Genomic DNA, 26,023 nt, shown 5'->3' on the forward strand with positions numbered 1-26,023 from the left:
GCAAGTACAGGAGTTTGAGATATGCTGTATACTTGCTTTTACCAGGCCCAGATCAGCCCATTGGATTTATGAAGAATTTGAACTGGAATTTGAAGCTCCAAGGACAGGACTATGGAATGTATCATGTTATAGGAGAATTTAATCTCATATGCCAAGAAACTGAATCTCCATAACATAAAACACAAATAACTCAATGCTACTAAAAAAGAAGTCACTATTTTACCTTTTTTTACATACATCTCATCAGATACAATCTTTACATCATTTTGTGTACTGCTTACATGATTTTTGAACTATACATGTTCTTTTTTTCATGCTTTGTTCATGTTTTTTTATCATGTTCACAGTTAAAGAATGTTCAGGGAACTGCAGTTGCAACATGATTATCAATGAAGAGAAATGGCAATAGGTCATGACCACTTCTTTGTGATAATGTTATCAGTTATGGACTCACCTGCGCAGGTCAGTGTAATTATGAAATGTTTTTTTAATAAAACCAAATTTCACTTTTAGATCCTTTACTTTGATGTATATCGCAAATGACAGAGATTGAGCGCTGGGTCTGGAAATGGGTGGACGGTGTATCACTGACCACTGGGGTAAAATATCAGGTCTCCTGATTCCTCTTTATATGCTGAATATAACATACTGTGTAACTGTGTAACTCACACATCTCAAAGCTCATCACAGCCTCACATATGTGACCGGCACTGTTATCTTACACAACCTCCTTAATTTAGACCAGGCTAAATTTACTAATATAGATGAGCACAGATACTCTGCAGTCACTTCCTGCCAGCAGCAGCATTAAGCTGACATGCAGCACATGCAGAGTCACTTTGAGAGTCATCAGAATTATTTAAGTTAGCATTAATCGGAGCAGAATGGAAATGAGAGAGAATATATATGCAAATTCCGGAATTATAGCAGACAACAGAAGAAATTCAGATGGCAGTGGACATTCATACGAAGACATAGAAACTCAGAAGACCAGCAACAAAAGGAACTCAGGTACAGTAACTGCAGACAATATACACGTTAAAAATGCTTAGAAAGTGAACAAAACCTCTCACTCACATACAGCACATCCTCAGAACAGAGGTAAGTTCTTCATGTGGTTTGTCACTCACCTATTAATTACTGTGCTAAATGATGCTGTAGTCCCACCTTAAAATGTATCATTAACCGGCTTTAATCAGTAACCAAAATAATTTAATTTTAAATTTTTAAGCTTTTTTGTATCATAAGTGAGTCTGATTAACATCTAAACATACAAGATATGACATCATAACTAGCAGGTGTATCTTCTATTATACTGTATCATACAGAGACAATCCAGTATAAGGTGGCTCACTGTCTGGACCACTTGGGAACTTTGCACCAGAAAGTATATATGATTTTGAGGCCTGGAAACAGACACAAGTCAGTTCACTCAATCAAAAGTAGCTTATGTAATAAATAGATGAACAAGACCCCAAGGTACAGGGGACTCTGAGCCATAGGGCAAAGCTCTATGTTTACCAGTCAGTCTACATCCCCACCCTCACCAACGGTCATAAGCTGTGGGTAATGACTGAAAGAATGAAATCATGGATACAAGCAGTGGAAATGAGCTTTCTTCGCAGAGTGGCAGGCTACACTCTACTTGATAGGACGAGGAGCTCAGTCATCTGGGAGGAGCTCAGAGTAGAGCTAGTACTCCTCCTCATTGAGAGGAGCCAGTTGATGTGGTTCGGGCATCTGATCAGGATGTCCTCTGGCCACCTCCCGTTGGATGGTTACCAGGCACGGCCGACTAGGACGAGACCTCGAGTTCGTCCTAGGAACTGCTGGAGGGATTATATATCCAAGGCCTGGGACCGGCTCGGGAGCTGGAGGAATTTGCAGGGGGGGAACGGGGTCTTCTGGGATTCTCTGTTCTCACATCAGCTTAAGTGTGAATACATCTAAAACAATGTGTAAATGACCATGTTTTAACCATTCTAATGCAGCATTTAGAAGCGTACAGGTTACTGCAGTATTATTGTTAACCATCTGTATTCGACATTCAGAAGCCTGTGTGTGGCTACAGTAATTTAAACCAATCGTGTTTGACAGCCACGTGTACTTTTTTTTTAATCAGATGTTGCATGCAAAGTGCCTTGTGGTCTTTTTGCTAACTATCGAGTGTTGTGTGTTCAGCTGTTTCACCGCTCACGACAACAAATACATTCAACTACACTTGGAACACTTTTCTACCAACAGAACATACTTTAAATATGGCTACATGCTGGATTTGGCTCATTCCCAAAAGGAATATTCATGTTTTGTGTTTTTCTTTTACCTGTAAAGGGAGATAATTAAATGACAAGCTCTTCACTGGGTTGTCTCTTTTGCATTTTTATGGCAAATGAGGAGGAAAACAGTGAGAGCGCCCCCTCTGTAACCCTGAAAAACAGCCCCAGCCCATTATCTCTCCTCCACCAAACTTTATTGTCGGTCCTGTGCATTCCAGTAGGTAATGTTCTCCTGGCATCCACCAAATCCATAGTAGTCCATCAGACTGCCAGACAGTGAAGAATGATTCATCTAGAGAACACGTTTCCACTGCTCCAGTGTTTAGTGGAGGTGTGCTTTACACCACTCCAGCCAACCCTTAGCATTGCATATAGTAATCTAAGGCCTGTGTACAGCTGCTCAGCCATAGAAACCCATTTCATGAAGCTCTTGTTCTTGTGCTGATGTTACTTCCAGAGGCAGTTTGGAACTCTGTAGTGAGTGTGGTATACAGGCAATTTTTGCAAGCTATGTGCTTCAACACTCGGCAGCCCTGCTCTGTGAGTTTGCGGGGTCTAACACCTTGTTGCAGAGCTGTTGTTTTTTGTAGATGCTTCCATTTCACAATATTAGCACTTAGAGTGGCCAAGAACTGACTGGTGGCAGAGGTGACATGCTATGAAAGTGCCAGTCACTGAGCTTTTCAGTACAGCTCATGTTTATAGATGTTCCTAGCATGGTGTAGGCCACTAAAAGCTGCAGACTCAGTACTAACCTGGTGTTCATCTTTTATTACTTACTTTGTGGTTCTCTGAAACTATTTAAAGCAAGTACTGTTACTGTACTACTTCTGCCTGTTACAATTTCTCCTCATTGTGTGAGGACATCACCAAAAGGGTGAATAAATGTTCATAAACTATAGGAAATTCTGCTTCTGCACTCAAACCATGTGACTGACATATTACAAAGGTCATCACGGTTTCACATGTGGCCAACATCACTATCTAATACAATGTACTTAATTTAGACCAGGCTGTTTACAAGAACAGTTGAGCACAGAAACCCTGCAGTCACTTCCTGCCAGCAGCAGCATTAAGCTGACATACAGCACATGCAGGGTCACTTTGAGTTATCAGAGTTAATAAAGTTAACACCAGTTAGAGCAGAATGGAAATGATAGGGGATATATATGATATATATGCAAATTCAGTAATTACTGCAGACAACAGAAGAAATTCAAGTAGCAGTGGACGTTCATATGAAGACATTTATGCCAATGAGGACAACATAGAAACACATACGACCCTCAACAAAAGGAATTTCATTAAAAATGCTGACAGAGTCAGCAAAATCACTCACTCACATACAGCAGATCCTCAGAACGGAAGGAAGTTTGAGTCTTCATGGGTTTCTTTGATTACTCATACATTATTGTGCTAAATGATGCTATAGGCCCATGTTGTTTATTGAATAGTGATGATGTGAAGATGAAGAAGAAGTCTCCGCTGACACCGCCTTACTTGTATAAGATGTTTATTACAAAGTAAAACATTATCATATGAAGCACTATAAAGTATCTGAGAGAGGATCCGTGCCAATTCTAAAGTGTCCCCTCCAGAACAGAATAATCCAGTTGCTTATATATGCTACTTGTTGTTGAAAAAAGGAGACGGAACATATGGTCCTTTTTAAAATGATCTCATCTATTTGGAACTAAGAGAGGCCCACTCCCTATGAGGGCCTTTGGACCAGGGGCCCCCTAACTTAAACATTCCAAACCTGCAAAAACAGAATACATGGAACTTCAGACACCTCACCCACACTAAAACGTATTGTTAACTGGCTTTAATCAGTAAACAAAAGAAATGTTTTTTTCAAGTTTTCTTGTATCATAAGTGAGTCTGATTAACATCTTAACATACGAGATCTGACATCCCAACTAGCAGGTTTATTTTGCATTGTACTGTATTACACAGAGACAATCCAGTATAAGGCATTTTGCTCTCTAGCTCACTTGGGAGCTTTGCACAAGAAAGCAGATATTTTGTGGCCTGGAAACCGACACAACTCAGTTCACTCAATCAGACGTAGCTTATGCAATAAATACATGAGATAAATACACAGAAAAAGAAACGTGCATAAATTAGGGATGGCACGATACCACTTTTTCATGTCCAATACTAACACAGATACCACAACCTTGTGTATCTGCCGGTATAGATACCAATCTGATACCATCTTTTTCCCTCTCTTAAACAACTAAGCTGTTAATACATTTGTCTGAAGGCACTTTGCTTAACCTAGCCATGTAAATAACATCATGTTCAAACAAATATCCTACTTCTCTAAAGGAAGAAATACATAGGACACAACATGACAATACAATGCAATACTGCTGTTTATTTTTATTTAAACTTTTTCACACAGAACTTTAGCAGCATTTTTGATTGGTCATTTTTGATTGGTCAGCACAATTCAGACATTTTAAAATGAAATTTAAAGTGCATCTTTGTACAAAAGTTTCAGCGTTCAATGTGGCCTATACCTTAATGACATAGCAAAATTATAAGTAGTCCATAACATAAAAATAATAGTATTTCCAGTATAAAAGAGTAGACATAGCATCTTAAGGCACTCCCAACTGAAACTATTATTAGCTATTACACCTGATATCAAATAAGCTGCATCACTGACTCCACAGAGCTGACATGAAGACCACATTGCCGCACTACCGACATGTCTCACTCACGCTCAAGCTACTGTTCACATGCTGCTGATCTGTCTCATGACTAGGGCTGTCAAAGTTGGCCAAAAATGACAAACACATCGGTTCCATTTGAATATTTATTTTTGTGCATTATGTCCATAAGAGGGCAAACCAATACCACAAGAGTGTTGCATCAGACTCAGGTGACTCTCAAATTCACGTTCCCCTCCATGAGCCACATCCTCAGGATCTGCATTCACTGAGTAGAAATCAGCACCAAACAACATTGCAACTGAAGAACGTAAAAAAGATTTCAACCTTCACTTTGCCGCTGATTAGATTATTAAATTGAGACTTTTTACCCATTTCACTGTCTACTGCTTCAGTGCTGTGTGAATGTGTGCGCCCGAGACCATGATTTATCAGGAGGAAGAATTTGAGGAGGAACTGAATGAATTTGGGTGCATAGTTTTGAGATGTGCCCTCAGGTTGCTAATGCTGGAACAGTAGGCTAAATGTAGCTTACATTTATTATATATTTTATAATCAAATTTAGTATATTTATTGACAGCCCTTATGACACACTTCGCTCAAAGTGTAGTGAAGCATTGATGTGATAGTTTAGGCAAATGGATCATATCAGATTATACTGTATTTCTTCATATATTCAACCCAGTGATTTCGGCCAGTGACGGGCCAAAACTGATACTGAGTATCGGTTTGGCAACACCCCTAATATCTGGTCTTCATTTAAACATTGTTAATAGATAAAAATTATATGGAAGTGACACTGAAAATGAACATTTTGTCATCCTTTATGTAGTTGAAATAAACAGAAATGCAGTTGCTGCTTTAGGGCCTGGCCAACTTGCAATCGCAGAATCAACTATGAATTGTCTGTCATACCAGAGAGTGCTTGAGGAGAACGTTAGACCATTAGTCAATAAAGCTGAAGCTAAGAAGTGGAACTTCCAACAGGATAATGATCCCAAACATACAAGTAAACCCACCAAGGTGTGGCTCAAAATGAAGAAACGGAGGGAATCGAAAATCAACGCCCAGATCTGAATCTTTTTGAAATGTGAGGGGATTTGAAAGAGGTTGTACATGCAAGAAACCCCTCAAACATTGCACAATTGAAAGACAATTGGACAAAGATTTCTCCAAGTATATGTCAGAAACTGGTAGCCAGTTATAGGAAAGTTAAAGTTGTTTCTGTCATGCAGTGCCAGGTGCTGAAGTCAGGGGTGTACTTACATTTTTAACAGAAACATTATGTGAGTTAATTTTTTAGGCAAAAACAATAATTGTAAAGTCAAACTCTCCTCCTGGAGACATACTTTCCTGAAAAGTCTTGTTCTAACAGGCTAGCACCCCCTAACCTATCACTAATGCATCTGACCCAGCCAACCAAGAACTTATAAAGTTCATTAGCTGGAGCAGGTGTAGCAGATTGTGGTTTGAGCTAGACTCGACTAGTACCAAAGTTGGTGACCACTGAATTATATAATGTTTATCTATATATACTGTTTATCTGAAGATCAAATATTGATATGTCCACATACACTCACTGAACACTTTATTAGGTACACCTCCTTGTATCTACGCTCATTGTCCATTTTATCAGTTCCACTTATTATATAGGTGCACTTCGTAGTTCTACAATTACAGACTGTAATCCATCTGTTTCTCTGCATACTTTGTTAGTCCCCTTTCACACTGTTCAGGACCCCCCAAAGGACTACCACAGAGAATTGTTATTTGAGTGGGGGATCATTCTCAGCACTGAAGTAACACTGACGTGGTGGTGGTGGTATCAGTGGATCAGACACAGCAGTACTGCTGGAGTTTTTAAACACTGTGTCCACTCACTGTCCACTCTATTAGACACACCTAACTTGTTGGTCCACCTTGTAGATGTAAAGTCAGAGAGAGTAGCTCATCTCTTGCTACACAGTGTTTGTTGGTCATCCTCTAGTCCTTCATCAGTGGTCACAGGACACTACTCACAAGACACTGTTGGCTGGATATTTTTGTTTGGTGGACTATTCTCAGTCCAGCAGTGACACTGAGGTGCTTAAACACTCCAGCAGCACTGCTGTGTCTGATCCACTTGTACCAGCGCAACACACACTAACACAGCACCACTATATCAGTGTCACTGCAGTGCTGAGGATGATCCACCACCCAAATAATTTTAATAAGATAACAAAGTATGCAGAGAAACAGATGGACTACAGTCTGTAATCATATTTGATACAATGATCTACAAAGTGCATCTATATGGTAAGTGGTGCTGACAAAATGGACAATGAGTGTAGATACTAGGAGGTGTACCTAATAAAGTGCTCAGTAAGTGTATGTATAAACACAGGTATAAGTCATATAAGTACAAAGTCACAAGACGTTATGTGCGTACACAGTTTTCACTCACTTTAACTCTTTTCAGGATTCTACAGGCTGACTGCAGTGTGTCTGGGGCTGCTGTGTGTTCTCCTGCTGACTACTGTCATGGTGCTGTGGATCAAGTTCACTGCAGAGAGAGACCAGTTACAGAGCAGTTACACCAACCTAACTATACAGAGAGACCAGTTACCGACTAGTTACACTAAACTGACTGCAGAGAGAAACCAGTTACAGACCAGTTATGCCAAGTTGACTGCAGAGAGAGACCATTTACAGACCAGTTACACCAAACTGACTGCAGAGAGAGACCAGTTACGGACCAGTTACACCAGATTGACTGCAGTGAGAAACCAGCTACAGAACAGTAACAACCGACTGACTGCAGAGAGAGACCAGTTACAGACCAGTTACACCAAACTGACTGCTGAGAGAGACCAGTTACAGACCAGTTACACCAGCCTGACTATAGAGAGAGACCAGTTACAGACCAGATTTTTGGATGTAACAAATGAAAGAGATCAGTTGAAAACCAGTTACGGCTCTGTGGTTCGTCAGCTTCAGAATCAGAAAGACTGTCTTCAGAAGTTCTCTAATTTGGGTGAGCAGATCATCTCTAAGGTTTAAGACAGTTACCTCCTTTTGGAGTAACTAAATCAGATTAAATTTTTAAGCACGCGATACATTATTACCTCATTTAAATCATGTGATTTATATATTTAAAAAACATAAAGGCATTAAAATAAAAAGTTTATTTTTACACAGTCACCAAATACGTGAAGAGAGTGCATCAATTCTAATCCACCTAAATAGGAGAGAAGACCTGATTAGCATTAGCTTATCTAGCATAATAACAGCTCTGCTCACCACAGAACAGATTCAAATCTAAGGGAGTGTAACAGAGCACCTGCTGTTGGAAGGGCAGAAAGGCAAAGTGTAATCTATTCTGTGGTGTCTGGATCCATACCATGTTAACTAAGCTAACAGTAGCTTAGTTAGCAGGCAAAAGTGTCACACACCACAGTACAGGTCAGATTCCAACTAACTGGTGCTCTGCTGACACAAGTCTAGATAATAAAACTCATGTCTGAGAGAGCAAAGTCAAGAGACTGTTGGAGAGACAGAAAGTAACAGCTGACACCATTATAATTCTCATATTTCATAAGCAATTAGAAATACCAGCATCATTTTCAAATACTGTGGTAAACCTTATTACTGCCCAATGCTAGATAAATATGAAATATTGATTGACTATAATTATTGTTGGAGGCTTTGGGTCCTGCTTTTTCTGACATCTTGTACTTTACTGGAAATTACATAAATGAAAGGGTCTTTTTTTTCTTTTTAATAGTAATTTCCTTTGAAATTTCAGGGAGTTATGTAAAGTAGAGGGTTTTAGCTCTTTACAATTGGTTGCCTCAGTCCAGCTGATGTGATGTAGTTTTGTTAAGGTTTGTTAAGGTTTGATGTAGTCTCCCCCTCAGTGAGACAGCATAAATACTACATTTATCAAATACATTTACTTCCAACATTGTGAAGTGCTAATCCTGTGTATTGCTTTGACATACTCTGAAAACATTAATGATCAAACATGCTGCATCTAATATGGCAAGAACTACATTTCTATAGTGGGTAAATTCCATAGTGGATCATCATATTACATTTCGAATAGCTCTTAACACAACGTAGGAACGTTATGATGCAATTAGGGATGCACAAAGATGTCGGAACCATATCGGTATTAACAGATAATTGCTTAAAAAATCTGTAATATGTATCCAAATTAATCAAAGACAGGTAGATCAAGATTTTATAAATGTATCAGCATCAGATATAAAAAATATCAGACAGTCAGAATCCCTCAATTCTGATATCAGTGCATCCTAAAATGCTAAAAAATTACCAGTACAGTAATCCAGTTTTAATGTGAGGAATAATTACCAAGGACTCAAATAAACATCTCACATGTGAAAGAAGAAAATAACTGTGATTTTAAAGTGTAAAATGAATCTCTGTGTTTGTGTTCAATTCACAGAGAAGGCAGCACAGCAGGGCTGGACATTTTTTGAGACCAGTATGTACTTCATCTCTACTAGAGGGAAGAAGAGCTGGAGTGAGAGCAGACTTGAGAGTGGAGTGAGAGAGATTGATGGTTTATGTCAGACCACACAAGCAGAAATATGTGTGCAATAAGTTACTTTTCCTCTCTGTCACTCAGAATCTACATCTGGTTGTTAACAGAACTTTACTGAAATACTGAGACGAGAAAAGATACCTTGGATTGGTCTGACTGACCGAGACACAGAGGGGGTCTGGAAATGGGTGGACGGCTCAGCACTGACCACTAAGTAAGAGATCACTGAACTGAACTCTGGTGATGATACAGTCACTCCTCACTGCTCTGATAAACACAGTGGATTCTCTGATTCTCTCTTTCAGGTTCTGGGGAAGTGATGAACCCAACAGTAGAGCAGGAGATGAGGACTGTATCGTAACTGGCCATGACGCTGATCCTGTAATTAACTGGGCTGATTATCCCTGTAATCAGCGGTTTGTTTGGATTTGTGAGAAAAGTATTTTTAACTGAGAGTGTTTTAGAACGAACGGCAGCAAAAGCCAGGAATATGAGCAGTTTGTTTGGACCTGTAAGGGAATATAGGGGGAATATCCTTGTTGGGAATATAAACTCGGCATATTTGTATTTAATTCATAACTATCACTGTTTTAATTACATTTGACCTGTGTGCTTATTATTTTTTCATGGTTTTTGTATTAGACAAGTTTATGACAAAAGCATTCAAACAACTTTAACATATCAAGCTTTAATGTTTCTGACAGTTCAGTCTGTCTTGGACTTTGGAGTAGAGTCACTCTGAAACTACTATCGTCAAAATCAAGGGGCGTTCCCTGCTAGAAGACCACCATGACTGGTCACCAGTAAAACCAGCATATGTCGTGTTTTGTATTCTGGTATCCTGGTCAACCAGGATGACCATGGTGGGTGACTAGCTGAACCAGCACCAGACCAGCACAGAATGCATGCTGGTCTGTGCTGTTCTGTTTCTGCAGGATAGGCCTGATGGGGGACTGAATGTCCTTTCTAACAGCACTTCAATCAGTTTTCTAGAAATGTACAGTCGACTCTTTAATAACTTCATTTTAATCTTCTGCTCACACTTAAATCATTAACCACAATGTGGCAAAACTATACAGACCTAATCAAAAAGTGGACACATTAAATACTGAATATTTTGCTATTATATTTAGTTGTAGAGGCTTCTGTGTCATTTTCTGCTTAATGTATAATTTCTGACTGTTTGTAGCCAGATGTGTGATCAGACATCAGATGTGTGATCAGAAAGTTTGATTGCCCCCTGGAGGCTGAATGAAGTCAGTGCAGAATCTGTGTAGAATCTGTAGTTTGTACATGCATCTGATTTTTTTGTAAATTAAAATGTTTTTATCATATTTACTTAATTACATAAATTTCATTTGGAATGTTAAACATGTAGCTGTGTACAAATTTAAATTGTTTAATACATTTAATAGGACTAATAGATTATCTAATAGAAACAGCAATAAATCATAAATGTGTTGGTGGCGACGTTTGTTGTGACGTTTTTATCTTTAAATATGTTAATATTTTATGTTGGTGGTGTTTCAACTGCGGTGATGCAGCGGGTAGGGCTGTCACCTCACAGCAAGAAGGGCCTGGGTCCTTTCTGTGTGGAGTTTGACATGTTCTCCCTGTGTGGGTTTCCTCCGGGTGCTCCGGTTCCAAAGACATGCAGTCAGGCCAACTAGACAGGCTAAATTGCCCCGAGATGTGAGTGTGTGTGTGAGTGTGTGTGTATGTGTGTCTGCCCTGCGATGGACTGGCGGCCTGTCCAGGGTGTTTCCTGCCTTCCCCCCGATTACTGCTAGGGTGGCCTCCAACTCCCCCCGTGACCCAGAAGGATAAGCGGCTTAGAAAATGTGTGTGTGTGTGTGTTTCACTGCATCAATTGTGCAATCATCACCATCTTCCTGCATGATTATTGAATGGAGTCTTTCAGATGAATAAAACTTCACAGAAGCAGCACATATTGTTAGTATGGTTGGTTTCAGAGGCTCATTTTAACAAAAACAACCTTTTAGCAAAAGCACATAAACCTTATTTGGATCTATGCATCGTTTTGTGAGCAGTGTGAGTTTAATTCACTAAAATAATGATCAGAAACAGAGACACCTATAATCTACAAGATTATCTATAATCGAAGACATATTTATTATTATTAAGGGAATATTAATGAAATCTTTATCTTTGAGTTAAGTACCCACTGAGTAGAAGCTGCAGACTCTGTTCTAATCTCAATAAATGTACTACTTCTAATGTTCCTGGCTGAGGATCAGGTATCAGTTCCAGTTTGTACAGTTCTAATGTATCAGTCAGTGAGCAATAACATTACAAAATACATGATCATTAGTTTGGTCTTATAATCTTCTAAAGAACTTTGAATTTGCATTTTAAACAGGATAGATTTTGGTGTCGCACCACAATAATCCACAAGAGGGCACCAAACACCAGCTTAAAAGCAGATCCAGCAATTATTGGTTGTGCATACTTTATATTAATGTAGCATCTTGGCAAAGAAGGAGACACGGAAAAGGCTGTGATTTCTTCTATGAGAAATGCTTTTTATTACCACCAGCAGAAAAAGCACATAAACACATCCGGGGATTACAGGAAAAGTCACTACCAGCCACAGCTCTTCACTCTAGAGTAGACTCACACCCCACTTTAACTAAACCCCCTTAAAATAACACAAATAACACATACGCACACCTTAAAGTAAGGAACAACAACATCAACACACAAAATAACAACATTTAAAGTCCCTAACAGGGCAGGTGCGCAGCTCTGCACGCCACGCCTCCAGAACCCCCTCTGCGAAAGACAGCAAGTGGCAGCCGCCACAACATACCAGAAACAGGTTTAACTGAAATAAAATATTACTGTTTGAACATGAACATGACTGAAAATCTGCACCTGAAATCTCCATAAGAATCTCCTCTTAACCAGAGTTACAGCAAAGAAAAGAAACCTGTGTAAGTGCATGTAGCTCAACAACCACAAGAGGGAGCCACCCAACTGAACCAGAGAGGACACATGAAGGTCTACATTATATATAATCTTTGGTTTCACTACAACTATGAGGAGTACGTTAGTGGTGATGTGTCATTTGAAAATATTAAATGTTGTTTGTAATATTATAAATACAATAATAATACTAATACTAATAATACTAATAATAATAATCATATATATATATATATATATATATATATATATATATATATATATATATATATATATATATCCATATGTGAAAATGACACAGATCAACAGAAGATAAATACTACAATATGTAGAGTTTTAATGAAAAGCTAAGTTTTTAGATTTTTAGATGCTTCTTAAAAGTGAGTGCAGTGAGCTTGACAGTCTAATAAAAAGCATAATAACTGAACGAGTCTCTCCATGTTTTCTGTATTTTACAGAACGTGTTTGCAGAAGGTCAGCATTTGCAGATCTAAGATCACATGCTGGAACATTAACAGACAGACACTCTGTGATGTAAGAGGGAACTTTAAGGTCATTTAGAGCCTTAAAAACTAGTAACAGAACTTAAAATCTATTCTGAATGATACAGGCAGCCAGTGCAGTCCTTTTAAAACTGGAGTATTATGATCTCTCTGTTTTGATTTTGATCGGATGTGTGCTGATGCGATTTGTATGAGTTGTATGGTATGTATTGTTTTCTTAAATTATAGTAATCAACTCTGCTTGTAACAGATGCATGAACCTGAGTTATTGTGCTGAATTATGACTCCACAGCAGAATCTGGCTCCCCTTTGTGTGCACACACATCACACAGGTAGAACCTCAGCTCAGCAATGACGATTGTAGCACAATTTTTCTCCTCATTTCTCCTACTTTTACTCTTTCCTCAGTCTGCATTTATACTAATTTATTAGAAAGCCAGGATTTTAATCAAAATATATCCTGTAACATCACTGCTGCTGTAATAGCTGATAAACGTTTTGGCTTTATTATTGCAAAAAAACAAAAAAAAAAAACAAAACAGCACAAAGCCGTCATAGTAGATTCTATTATTTGTATTGAACACTATGTTTTTTGGATTCTGTGTGTAAAATCTGAACTGATGGGATACTAAACCTTAACACTGGTGAAATCAGCTGGACTTAGACAATAGCAAGTACACAGCACATCTCAAACTCCTGTATGTGCAGCCTCCAGCCTTATGTTCATTACATACATCTAAACAGTCTAAAACTTCATCTTAAAAAGAAAGTGTACATTTAGGGGGTAGGGTTTGGAACAGACACCTCCCAACAGAAAGTACCCTATAAATGTTGACTTGTGTATATTTAGCCTATTACTGTCTTTATTAATACCTTGGGTTTGAATAGATTATATCATAATCTTTGTAAATATCAAATACATAATTATTATATGAATGAATACTTAAGTGTGTATATATATATATATATATGTGTGTGTATATACTCTACAGCTACTATTGAGCAAGAGGGGTGAGAACAACTGATGAGAAAACAGTTCATACCTCGCCACAAAGATTACAATGCCAAGAAAAAACCATGTGCAAATGTCACAATAAAAAAACAGCATTTAGATACATTAAAAAGAGTTTTATGAACGTTGACTTGCTTGCTCACCTACGAAGATGAAAATGCACTTCACTTCTCATTTTGTACATCATACACATTTCATCAAAATACATTTTATCACTGAAGAAAAAAGGCACAGTTCAACTCGAGACCCAAATCGTATTTTTAAGCTACTGTGAAAAAAGTTGAACCAGTTCCAATAATGATTACAAAGTACAAAATACATGAGTATGAACAAAAGTACACAGTTGCTCAGCATCTCATAATCTTCTAAGACAGGGGTGACAGTGTCGGCTCCTGGAGGGCCTTGACTCTGAAGATATTTCCCTCTTCCAATGCTTAAACCAAACTATCATGCTTAAATGTGTGTTACAACTTAGTTGTATATTTTCTTGTTCTCTCGTAGTGCTACATTGGTGTCAGGGGTGGCATGTGGCCACTGAGCTTGAGGAAATCGAGAGGCATATCAACAAACTTGAGGGCGGGTGGTGAAGAAGGCAGCCCAGAAGAAGGGGGTACCTAAGCATTATGCCTGCCCCCTCCTGGACAGATCCAGCCAGCCAAGAGCAAGGCAGCTGGCCAGGGAAGAAGGTGAAGGAAACAGCATGGCAAAGCTCAGGAGCAGAGCCCAGGTACATGTGTCCTGATCCACCCCGAATAGCAAGGATGCATTGCTTCATGACTTACCAACGAGAACAACCTGACCGTCCAATCATTCAATGTGGCATGATGGCACCAGGAAAAGGACTCTGACCTACAGCTGTATGTTTATAAACTTAATTCTGCTTTAGAAAAAAAAATGAGGCGAGAAATAGACACTAAAGTTGTTGAGTATTTGCTCATTTGGTACAAACAACAGATAACATGGAAACTTGTTCTGACATGTCAGGACAAGGCTCCTTTTAGAATAACAGTAATGTTACGCAGCTGTGGTAGCTTTAATGAAGTTACGTAACACGACGCAACTGATTCGATGCTCGCAGACGTAGTTAGAAAAATAGTCTTTACTGTTTGAAATGTGATCCAAGCTCAGAAAACAGATACAGGTCAAACCCAAACAATCTAAAAAGGCAAAAAGACAAACATCACAGAAACAGGCAAACAAGCCAAAGGGCAAGGGCAAAAGTCAAAATCATGTGACAAACAGAACAGGTGTGACAGATTAGTATTCGGGTGAAGGAGAACGTCGATTGGCTGTGGATGGTGGAGCAGCAGTCACGTGATCTCCAAGAAAGTTCAGGGAGTTGGAGTTCTCTGGAGAGTCAGAACCAGAGGAATGCGTGACAAGTCAGCAGTGGCCAAGTTCAAAAGTTTTTTTTTTTTTTGCTCTTAATAGTTTTACAACACTTCACACCAACTATCAAAGTGAAATCATTTTATACTCCGTCTGTTATTTATTCATTTTTTCGGGGCCGGATCCTGGCCAAATTGATGATGAACTTTTTGGATATACACACTAAAGATGGACACTTGGAGGTCGAGTTTGGAGAAATGCTGAGAAGAGTTTATTACGTAAAGAATATAAAATGCTTTACGCTTATTTATTACATTTTTTCCTGCACATAGTAATTGATGTGATTTATTGTTGATTTAACGTTGATTTATTATTCTTTGTGATTTTACTCTGTGAGCCCTTTATAATATTTTTAACATCTTAAAATCAAGAGTTAAAGGGAAAGAATGAAACAGCTGCATGTATGCATTAGTTTGTCTCTCACAGCAAAGAGCCTCTGCCAAATATAAGTGGCACTATAGCAGGTCTCTTCATCTTTTTCTCCTCAGTCTGGCTCTCTTCTGGATTAGCTCCTCAGCTCAGTAATGACAGCTGTAGCACCTTTTCCTTCTACATTTCTGGTACTTTTAATCAGACGGTCCCTTACCCTACAGCTATATTAATTTAATAGAAACTCTTTTTAATCAAAGTTTATCCAGCAACATCACACCTGCTGTCACAGCTGGCTTTATTCCAGCCAGGCAAAACAGCACAAACCACACATTTTAGATTCTGCTCATTTTTACTGTACAAAAGTGTTTTTTTTATTCTGTGGGTAATAATCTGAACTGATAGGCTACTACATGGTATCTTAACACTGGTGAAATCAGCTGGAGTTGCGCAATAGCAAGAACACAGCACATCTCACACTCCTGTATGTACAGTCTCCATCCTTGTGTTCTTGTGAGTTCATTATCACATGGTAACTTGTCAAGAACATTCTTACCTAGATCACAAGTCTGTTCTTAATGTTCTTGATATTGCGAAACACTCTGTGTTTCAGTAATGACATGAAACCAGAAAGAAAAGTGCATGTGAGACGTGACAAGCAGTTAACAGGAACAAGGACACTCTTAGTGTGAAATGTTGCAGCTAGTAAGTGTGAGGGGTGTGTGACAAACTGCTGGGAAAACAGTTTACACCTCTCCACACAGACAAGATAAAATCATGTGCAACTGTCACAATAAAAAACAGCATTTAGACACAATGAACTTTACATCAAAATATATTTTATCATTGAAGGAAAAAGGCAAAGTTCTACTGATGGACCCAAAAAAGGTGGAAACTGTATTCAATTTCAGTTTTCAGAGTTCTAACAAACTACAAAATACATTAGTGTGATCATGAGTACACAGTCGCTCAGCATCTCAAAACCGTCTAAGACAGAGGTGTTAATCTCAGCTCCTGGTGGTCCATGACTCTGAGGACATTTCCCTCTTCTGATGCTTAAATCAACCCAAAAGGTCTCGCTAATTCACTGATGAGTTGAATCAGGTATTTAATGAGGTAGAATGTCAAACTCTGCAGTGCTGCGGCCCACCAGGACTGGAGTACAACATATTTGGTCTCAGGAATCTAGCATTACAAGCAGTCTGTGTGTGGTGTCTCACCAAAATCATCTACAAGGAGACACCATTGAGCAGCTTTATTTATCCTTTTTTTTACGCAGTTGCTAAGAAGCATTTTTCAAGTTCACTCTTTATGCTCCTTTTGCAGACATGCAGCTCAGCACAATAGTTTATTTTATACCTAAAATGCTCTACAGCTACCAAAACACAGCAGAAGCATCTCAGAATACATCCATTCCATCAAAACATCAACACTACAAGAGAAATACTTCATCACTCACATCACAGTCGCCTCAGAAACTCTAATTACTGTTGGCCTTAAAGTAAATATTAATTTTAACTTGTAAATATTGTAATTAGTTAGAATTGATGTAAATGATGATTTTAATAGTCTAAACTAAAATCTGGTAAATTGCTTATTAACACAATTAATAATGTTTTTAAGCTTGAACTGGCAAATCATTATTTAGAGTGAATGAAAAAATTACAGAATAGAATGGTACATCTTTACGTTATCTAGCAAAGAGAAAAGATCTTAATAATTTGGTAATTTGTTCTCATCCACATCACACCTAATGTTCTCACTTACTTATATATGTATGAATAAGAAGTTGCTTATTACATGCTGGGCCCATAACGGACCATTTATTATGAAAAAAATAATTCCAGAACAGATCCCTTTTTATAGATGGTGAACACCTGGGCAGGATTTCATCTCAGATGGGATTCAGTCGTGATCAGGTTATATACATACATTCAAATAGCAGTTTGTCTCTTTAACCATTATAACTATCTTGGCTTTGATTTTGTCCAATATCGTATTTGTGATTTAGCAAATTGATACCCAGTTTACCCACTGAACATTACCCACATGTTCAGTGTTACAATTTTGGAGTAGTGTTAACAAGAAATTGTAATTGAAAAGCTCCTCGTTGCAGAGATATGTGCACAGCTGGAACAACATTGTTTTGAGATATTTGAGCCAAACACTACAAACTGTTTATGCTGTTTCTGTTAGATTTCACCAGTTATTTCAAATATGATTTTAAAATGTTAATGTGACTTTTAGTTTCCATTCTTAAGGACATTGTTTTTTTACACACGTATTGCTTTATTACTTACCAGGCTGGACAATGCAAAAACCCAACTCTAAACATCTGCATCAGAATATCCTCTTAAATGAAGACCAACCAAGAGGTTGAATTAAGCTGACAAACTAAAGAAATACTTCTGCTCCAAGAGGCTTCTGCACACGTACCATGTGACTCATGCATCTCAAATGTCATCAGAGTCTCACATCTGTGGCCAGCGTCACTACTACAACCTTCTTAGTTTAGAGAAGACTGATTACTGTCACAGTTGAGCACGGATTCTCTGGTGTGACTTGCTGTCAGCAGTAGCATTAACCTGATATACAGAGTCACTTTTGGAGCTATCAGAGTTATTAACGTTAACATCAGTCAGAGCAGAATGGAAATGAGGGAGGATATATATGCAAATTCAGGAATTACTGCAGACAACAAAAGAAATTCAGATAGCAGTGAACATTCATATGAAGACATTTGTGAGGATGACACAAAAACTCATCAGACCAGGAGCAACAAAAGGAACTCCAGTACAGTAACTGCAGAGAATATACACATTAAAAATAATGAGGAAGTGGACGAAACCTCTCACTCACATACAGCAGATCCTCAGTATAGAGGTAAGTCTTTATTGATGTTTTTCACTTGCTCATGTATTAACTGGCAAAATAACGCTATTGGCCCACACTACAATGTAACGTTAACCAGCTTTAATCATTAACCAAATAATATGGAATTTTTTTCAAGCTTTCTTGTAAATCTAGTATAAGGACTTCATTCTTTAGCTCACTTGAGAATTTTTGCACAAGTAAGTTGATATTGTAGCATTCATTGCTATTAAAAGAAACACAGCTAGGTTGTGGTGTTTTATTAACTAATTGTTGTTGGCCACAGCTGCGCCGTACATAAGCAGTTTTCGCTGAGTTCACTTTTAGCCTGAACTACACTTTATTCTCTCAAAGCTCTTGAGTGACGTTAAGTTCTTCCAGCTCAAACACACATCCCTCTGGGGGAAACTAGCCCTACCCTCAGAATAAGAGTCCTTACTAGAATAACCCGTAAATAAATGCAGAAGAACCAATGACCTGTGGTGGGGGACTCCCAAGGCTGTGAAGTCATCCATACAGACTGGCAGGGGAAGAATTTAAAGGGGGGTCCGGTGTCAAGGGGGGATCAAGGGTGGGTTGAGCAGGCAGAAGCACGCAACTGCGCTCTACACACAACTTCTCCTAACCTCTCCAAGATCTAACATGGCCCCACCCAGTGGCTGTCCTATTTAGGGCACTGGTCCTTCTTCCTTTTCTGGCTGTAGACCCATACAAGTTCCACTACTAAGAAGTCCCCAGGCAGGCAGGTCGTAGTTCCTTTTTTGCCACATGCAGATCATAGTTCTTTTTTTGTTGCAAGTCCACAGCGTCTTGGAGCCAATGGGGCTACTCTGGTCCTGCCAGTTTTGATGGGGTGTCTGAGGGGGAAAAAATGCCTTTTCAATGGGGGTCCTGAATTCACTTCCCAGCATTAGTTGGGCTAAAGTACACAAGGTTGAATTTTGGGCTGCAGAGTGGCACGCAATGAGGACCAGGTGCACAAGCTTGTCCTAGTCATGTTGGTGTGTGGATGCAAGGGTAGCTAGTTGCTCGACTAAGGTGCGGTTAAACCTCTCCATCAACCAATCACTCTGAGGGAGGAACAAGGTGCGTGTATTCAGGTTCCCGAACTGCTTGCACATGGTAGAGAACACTCTAGATTCAAAGTTCCATCCCAAGTCATTATGAATGGACTATGGAACCTTAAACCTTCTGAACATCTCCTCAATTAAGGCATTAATCACAATCTCAGCCTCCTGATCCAGCAACACATAGGCCTCTGGACATCTGGTGAAATGGCGGTCAGCACAAAACTGTTTTCACAAGTGGTGCATGGAAACGGTCCTACTATGTCAACTCCCACCTGCTGCAGGGGTTCACCCGGTGTTGAGCTCACTCATCCAAAATGCTGCATGTGGATCCAGGACTGCCCTTGATGCCCTTTGCATGCCTACACAGATCACACCACCTTCAGAAGTCCTCTGTCATGCCTCAGCCATCCCCAGTAGAAACTCTATCAGAGTTGGTGAAGTGTTTTTGTGACTCCAAAATGACCGGACGCTGCAGAGCCATGCATGGAACGGAACGTCAGTGATGAATTTGAACTTTTTTGAGCAATGAACTTTCTTGCACCTGTATGTTGTCTAAGAAGACTAGCCACACTTGTAGCTGAACACCCTCATCATTAAGCATTCAAACACTGCTGGGGCATCACAAAATCTGAAAGCAAGAACCTTGAAATGGCATAGCCTGTGCAGAATGACGTTTACTGGGGACAGTACATGTTGGTACCCATTCCTTAAGTCTTAAGATGAAAACCAGGAGCATTCAGCCGCTAGATCCAAACATTCATCCACCATAGCCATGGAATGGGGCCTAAGTCTTTCTTTGTGACCTCACTGAGCCTTATATAATCTACACAGACGTGCCACTCACCTCCTTTCTTTGGGACCATGATGACTGGTGTCTCTCCGATGGCTGGTCTATAGCCTGGTCTATAGCCTCCTGTGGAACCAGGGGAAGGTGTTGCGGCTGCTACAACATTAGTGTCACATCCGCTGTGTCGATGTCATGCTGTACTAGGTGAGTCTGTCCCAGCTCCTCTTCATCAAATGCAAAGCAGTCCTGAAACTCCACTAAGATCTGTGACAGCATTTCCTGCTTGCTGTTTATCCATCTCATTGGTAAGCTTTTGCCAGATTTCCCTCTGGGCTTCTCTCTGTTAGATGCAGCCTGATTCAGTGGTGCATGGGCTGCCAGACTCACAGGGCGCTCAGGGGAGGGAAGTTCTGGAAAGTTCTTACAGGTGAAGGGGTGAGCACTTTGCTGGCTGGCACATTTGCTGAATCAGGTTGAGAGCTGGTAACGGCATCGGGCGAGTACGCCGTGAAGGATGTATGTTTAATGCCTAATTGCCCTATCAACCACTGTGGGATGGCACTTTCTTTGGCTAAGCTGCATGTGGGGGAGATACGCTGCCGGACTAGTTCTTCACAGCGTCTTCTCATCCTCCATCAGCCTCGCCTCCCTTTGCCACCTCTGAGCCCTCTTGCCTCCCCTTACTTGGACCAGCTCTAGGTCATTGCACTGGTTGCTTCTTTATCACTACAAGGCCACCTCTGAAGCTCAAAGTGGCACTCCCTAAGTCTAATTGTCCAGACCGAGAATGGACCCATGCCACTAGCTCTGTGGCAGCAAGTATGGCCAGCCTACCATTTCTGTCATCTCCTGCACCCATGCACTGGTGACACATGTCTCCTCCACAGCTCTGACCGCAGGATTGGTTATATCCATGCTCTGTGAAGTTGATGACCACACCATTTCTCTCTCCAGCCCCTGCTCCAGGGCATCTTGTAAGTCATATGGGCTGGCCAGCTCTGTGTGGATGCGTAACTCAGTTGAAGACAGTGCCATGATGAACTTGTCTTGGGGTAACTTGCTATACACAGAAGGTGGCAAGGGAGCATAACCGGAGCTCCCCAACTAATGCTCTGTAATCAGATCCAGCCAGTCCAACCCTGCCTTGACAGCAGGGGTGCTCCTGAAGATGCTTTCTGTCATCCTCTTCTATGTCACACAACCAGAGTGCTTCTCTCTGAGCTATTTAGCTTAGTTTAGCTTCATGTGGTCGATTGGCCAAAACAGGTGTGCACAACTCTGGTCCTAGAGGGCCAGTGTCCAGCACAGTTTGGTGATTTACCTGCTCAGCCACACCTGATTACACTCATCTGTTAATTGGCAGGTTTAATGGGTGTGTTTGAGTAAGGAAACCTCCATACTGTGCTGGACGCCAGCCCTCCAGGACCGGAGTTGTGCACCCCTGGGCCAATATATCTCCCATTACTTCTTGAAGAGACACAGCTTTCACACGTGGTGCCTGATTAACCAGCTGTCATTGGCCACAGCTATACTGTACATAAGCAGTTTTCTCTATCAGTTTGGAGCTGGATGCAAATGACCTCAGAGCTTTTGTATTAACAATATAAGCAAACTTTAAGCAAACTTTCTGTGCCTCTGTAACAGAACATCTGTATCTGTAACACTGATGAGTGAACACTGCAACTCCTACAGAACTTAGACAGCTCCTGGGTAATGTTGAATTATGGGTAATGTGGTTCAAGTTCATTATATAACATGGCTGAGCAATGTTTGAAGCTGCGTTATTCATGGAGTCATATTTGAGCTGAATTGTTTTTATTGATTGTATTTAATCACATTTTACCGCACTGTGTATTATATTGTTGGTTGCCGTTTTATAAAAGCATTGAAGCATTTGAGACGTGCGTTCCTGTGATTTTACCAGGGGTGAGGGGTGTAACATGATTAATCATTTACAGTTGATCAGCAAAGACATGTTTGATATCTGACATCTGCTTCTTTAATTCACCCACATGGAAAAAAATATATGGGCATATATTTATATATATTTAAAAGACATTTTAAATACATTGCTGTAAATTACATGCTAACACCAGTCTTTGAGTTTTATTAACATGCTGGATGTAAAAACAATTCCAGAATCAAAACTACTCAACGCTGACATTTCATGTCATGTCGGTGTATCAGTTGAAAATGTGTTTAGTAAATGGTTTAGCATCTTAACTGACTAACTCAACAGCAGCACTGCAGCATAAGGCCTTTCACTCTATATCACACAAGGACAAACTCTACTAATTCATGAGCTTTATTTTTGTTTAACATCTGAACAATTAATTCATTCACTAAAACATGCTTGTATCTGTTTTCAGGTCTGAGCACTGCAGACAGAAGATGCTACAGACTGGCTGCAGTGTGTCTGGGGCTGCTGTGTGTTCTCCTGCTGACTGCCATCACAGTGCTGTGGATCCAGTTCACTGCAGAGAGAGACCAGTTACAGACCAGCTACACCAACCTGACCATAGAGAGAGACCAGTTACAGACCAAGTATAACAAACTGTTTGAAGACAAAAATCTGTTGGAGTCACGCTACATCGGTGTAAAAAATAAAATGGATGAGCTTCAAAAGAAATTCTCACCTTTAGGTAAGCTGACACTGGATTAGTTAAACACTCCTTACATTTTACTTGATCCAAGTCTGAAAAGCCTGAACATCAAAAAACTTTCTTTTTTAAATAAAGATACAATAAAATTTCTATCAGTAAAAAATGTAACTATGCTAATTTATCATTTTGCAAGGACCAGTACTGCCCAAATCACTGCAGCACACCACCTGCTAACAGAATATTTTCCTCATCACTGTCTAGCTTGTCATGCAGGGTTAAACTAAATGAACACACTGATCTGAAAAGCATATCAGGGACTTGCATGCAGCTCAAACAAATCGCTCAGTGGAGCATACATTTTCACATATTGCATTCCCTCCTAACACAGTGCCTGAACATCATATAAGTCTCAGTAGATTCAAAATAGGGATCAGTTTTTGACTTTAAGTGCAATGTAGAACAGCAGAGAGTGCAGTTACAAATTATGTGTACATAAAGTAAAATACCTGACACTATCAGTGTACAGCACACTGTCCAAACTTAAACCTTCATTGTGGCCAAAAACACATCATTTTGCTTCACAATGTCTTTTTTCCTTTTAAGTGTACTGCCAGCTTTAATGTGCTCTCTGGTGGTGCATCCATTTAAGGATTTGCCTTATGGTCAGGGGGGCACACATTCTTATAATCTCTAGCAATGTTTCAGTCTAAAAGTCATTAATTATTACCATTTTTGGTAAAATATTACCAAAATTATTGGTAATATTTTTACAGATAAACTGCTGATCATCAATATTCTAAGCAATATTTATTTGACGATATTTTGTCAGTGTGTAAGGTAAAATGTAGGACAGTGAAAACACACTACAGTTAGCTTGACAATAACATAGTAATAATAAAAATAATAATCTCATACTGTCTTAGGCAAAAGTTGTTGAAAATAAGTCAACGCATCCTCTACAGAAAACACACTTCTGCACATTTTAATGCACAACTACTTCAACATATTAGGAAAAACAAAGCATTAAAGCTGGTCTGTGCAAAAGCCACTTAGAAAATCAACTGTAATGCTGAAGAAGAGAAGCAAGGAGGATCCAAGAGCAAGCAATCTTTATTTACAAACTGAGTAACTTCAAAGATTGTAAGCCAAAGACAGTCCCGGCAAAAAAGGGTTCCATACAGCCAAATCCCCAAATCATTACTGCAATAAAACCGGCTGCACAAAATTAGAAAAACAAGATCAGACTGAACATCGGACCTCCAAAGTCTACATTATACCCTTGAAAGTTAGTTTCCTGCTAATATTGTAAACATTGCACATTAAGTTTGGTTCCCCTAGGAATAGTTCTATTTTGCCCACTTCAAGTCCAATACTATAATTGACGATCCTCCTGCAGAATCTATTTGTTTCTTAACCAAAGTGTGGAAGTGACACCAGAAATCCATTGATTAAAGCAGTTAACTTTGGCAAATCAGATCTGATCCAAACACACTTTGGGCCAGAATATTACCAAACTTACAGAATTTATTGTAAATGTTGTATTTTCTTATAAGCCACTCAGATACAGTGAACTTTACCACTATGGAATGATTATCAATACTTTGCTCCAAGTGTGTGAGTGTGTGTACATCTGTGTTCTGTGTTTAATTTATAGAGAAGGCAGTGCAGGAGGACTGGACGTTTTTCAGCACCAGTCTGTACTTCATCTCTACTGGAGAGAAGAACTGGCATGAGAGCAGGCAGGCCTGCAGAGGAAGAGGAGCAGACCTGGTGATCATAAACAGCAGAGAAGAACAGGTGAGAGGGTGAGAGAGAGAGAGAGAGAGAGAGACAGAGAGTAGAAAAGGGAATGTAACCCACTGATCTTCAGCTCATTCTTATCTCAATGGCAGGAGTTCATCCTCAAAAATCTGGGCAGCATTCGAGCTTGGATTGGTCTGACTGACAGTGACACAGAGGGAGTCTGGAAATGGGTGGATGGATCAGCTCTGACCACTGGGTAAGAAACAGATTGAGTGGCTAACTGATTAATCCCACCTTCTCAAGTACCGACTGTACCTTTTAGCAGATGGATAAAGGCATGTTAACAGTACTGAGGCTGAGAGATTTGAGCTGAAGGTGAATGAACACTGATCAGAAACTGATTCTGATTCTCTGGCTTTCAGGTTCTGGGCTCAAGGAGAACCAAATGATGATCAGAATAATGAGGACTGTGCTGAGATTGTGAATTTGCCAAATAGGAAGGGCTGGAATGACATGCCATGCTCTTACAAAGAAGGGTGGATCTGTGAGAAAAGTGTTTTAGTGGTAAACTGATACTTAGTTATAAAATGATACCAACCCTGATCCTGGAGGTCGACCTTCCTGTGGACTGTAGTTTAATCACAGTCTGTCACACCTGCTCCCACTAATGAACTTCTTCAGAAGTCCTTGATTGGCTGGATCAGATGCAGTAGTGTTGGGTAATGGGCGCAGCATCAGATGTAGGTTATAACTAAACTCTGCAGGAAAGTAGATCTTCAGGAGGAGAGCTGTGGTCACTGATTTACATTTACAGCATTTAGCAGATCCAGAATGACTTACAAAAGTGCTTCACTGTCCACTCAGATAATGTATCTTAGCTTTACTATGTTAAGAGTCTAAACACACAGTCACTGTTTCTTAGTGTCTATAAATGTATTCTCAGGGTGAACTCAGTCAAAGTGAAAGGTCACATGATTGTATTAACATTTGAGAAGTCTGAGATCCATCAGGGGGCAGTAGGTCAGTTATGATCATGTGATCCTCTATTGCAGTTAAACCTACTGAATGTCAAATCCAGCACATCATTACTGTTGCACAAAACTTTACATTGTATTTGTAACTTTGTAAATCATGTAACTTCAGATGACTGAGAGGCACAAGGAGTTAGTCTGCCCCCTGGTGGTGATGTTCAATCTTTGCGGTACTTTTCTATGGTCTGAAGTTCATAGT

General features: G+C 39.7%; 2 protein-coding genes across 2 annotated transcripts; both read left to right on the forward strand.

Moving 5' to 3' along the window:
• The first annotated feature begins 811 nt into the window (after positions 1-811).
• Positions 812-10,552, forward strand: LOC118817085 (C-type lectin domain family 4 member M-like). The gene is made up of 4 exons (XM_036583777.1): positions 812-1,011; positions 9,402-9,502; positions 9,608-9,714; positions 9,806-10,552. Exons 1-4 carry the CDS (start codon positions 885-887, stop codon positions 9,951-9,953), a joined length of 483 nt encoding a protein of 160 aa, XP_036439670.1. The 5' UTR covers positions 812-884; the 3' UTR covers positions 9,954-10,552.
• Positions 10,553-14,584: 4,032 nt separating this feature from the next.
• LOC118816497 (CD209 antigen-like protein 2) lies at positions 14,585-25,845 on the forward strand. Its single transcript, XM_036582904.1, has 6 exons — positions 14,585-14,688; positions 20,795-20,874; positions 21,335-21,499; positions 24,705-24,847; positions 24,943-25,049; positions 25,216-25,845. Exons 1-6 carry the CDS (start codon positions 14,585-14,587, stop codon positions 25,364-25,366), a joined length of 750 nt encoding a protein of 249 aa, XP_036438797.1. The 3' UTR covers positions 25,367-25,845.
• The last annotated feature ends 178 nt before the right edge of the window (positions 25,846-26,023 follow it).

The sequence above is a fragment of the Colossoma macropomum genome, unplaced genomic scaffold, assembly GCF_904425465.1.
Source record: "Colossoma macropomum unplaced genomic scaffold, Colossoma_macropomum, whole genome shotgun sequence".
Classification (NCBI taxonomy): Eukaryota; Metazoa; Chordata; class Actinopteri; order Characiformes; family Serrasalmidae; genus Colossoma; species Colossoma macropomum.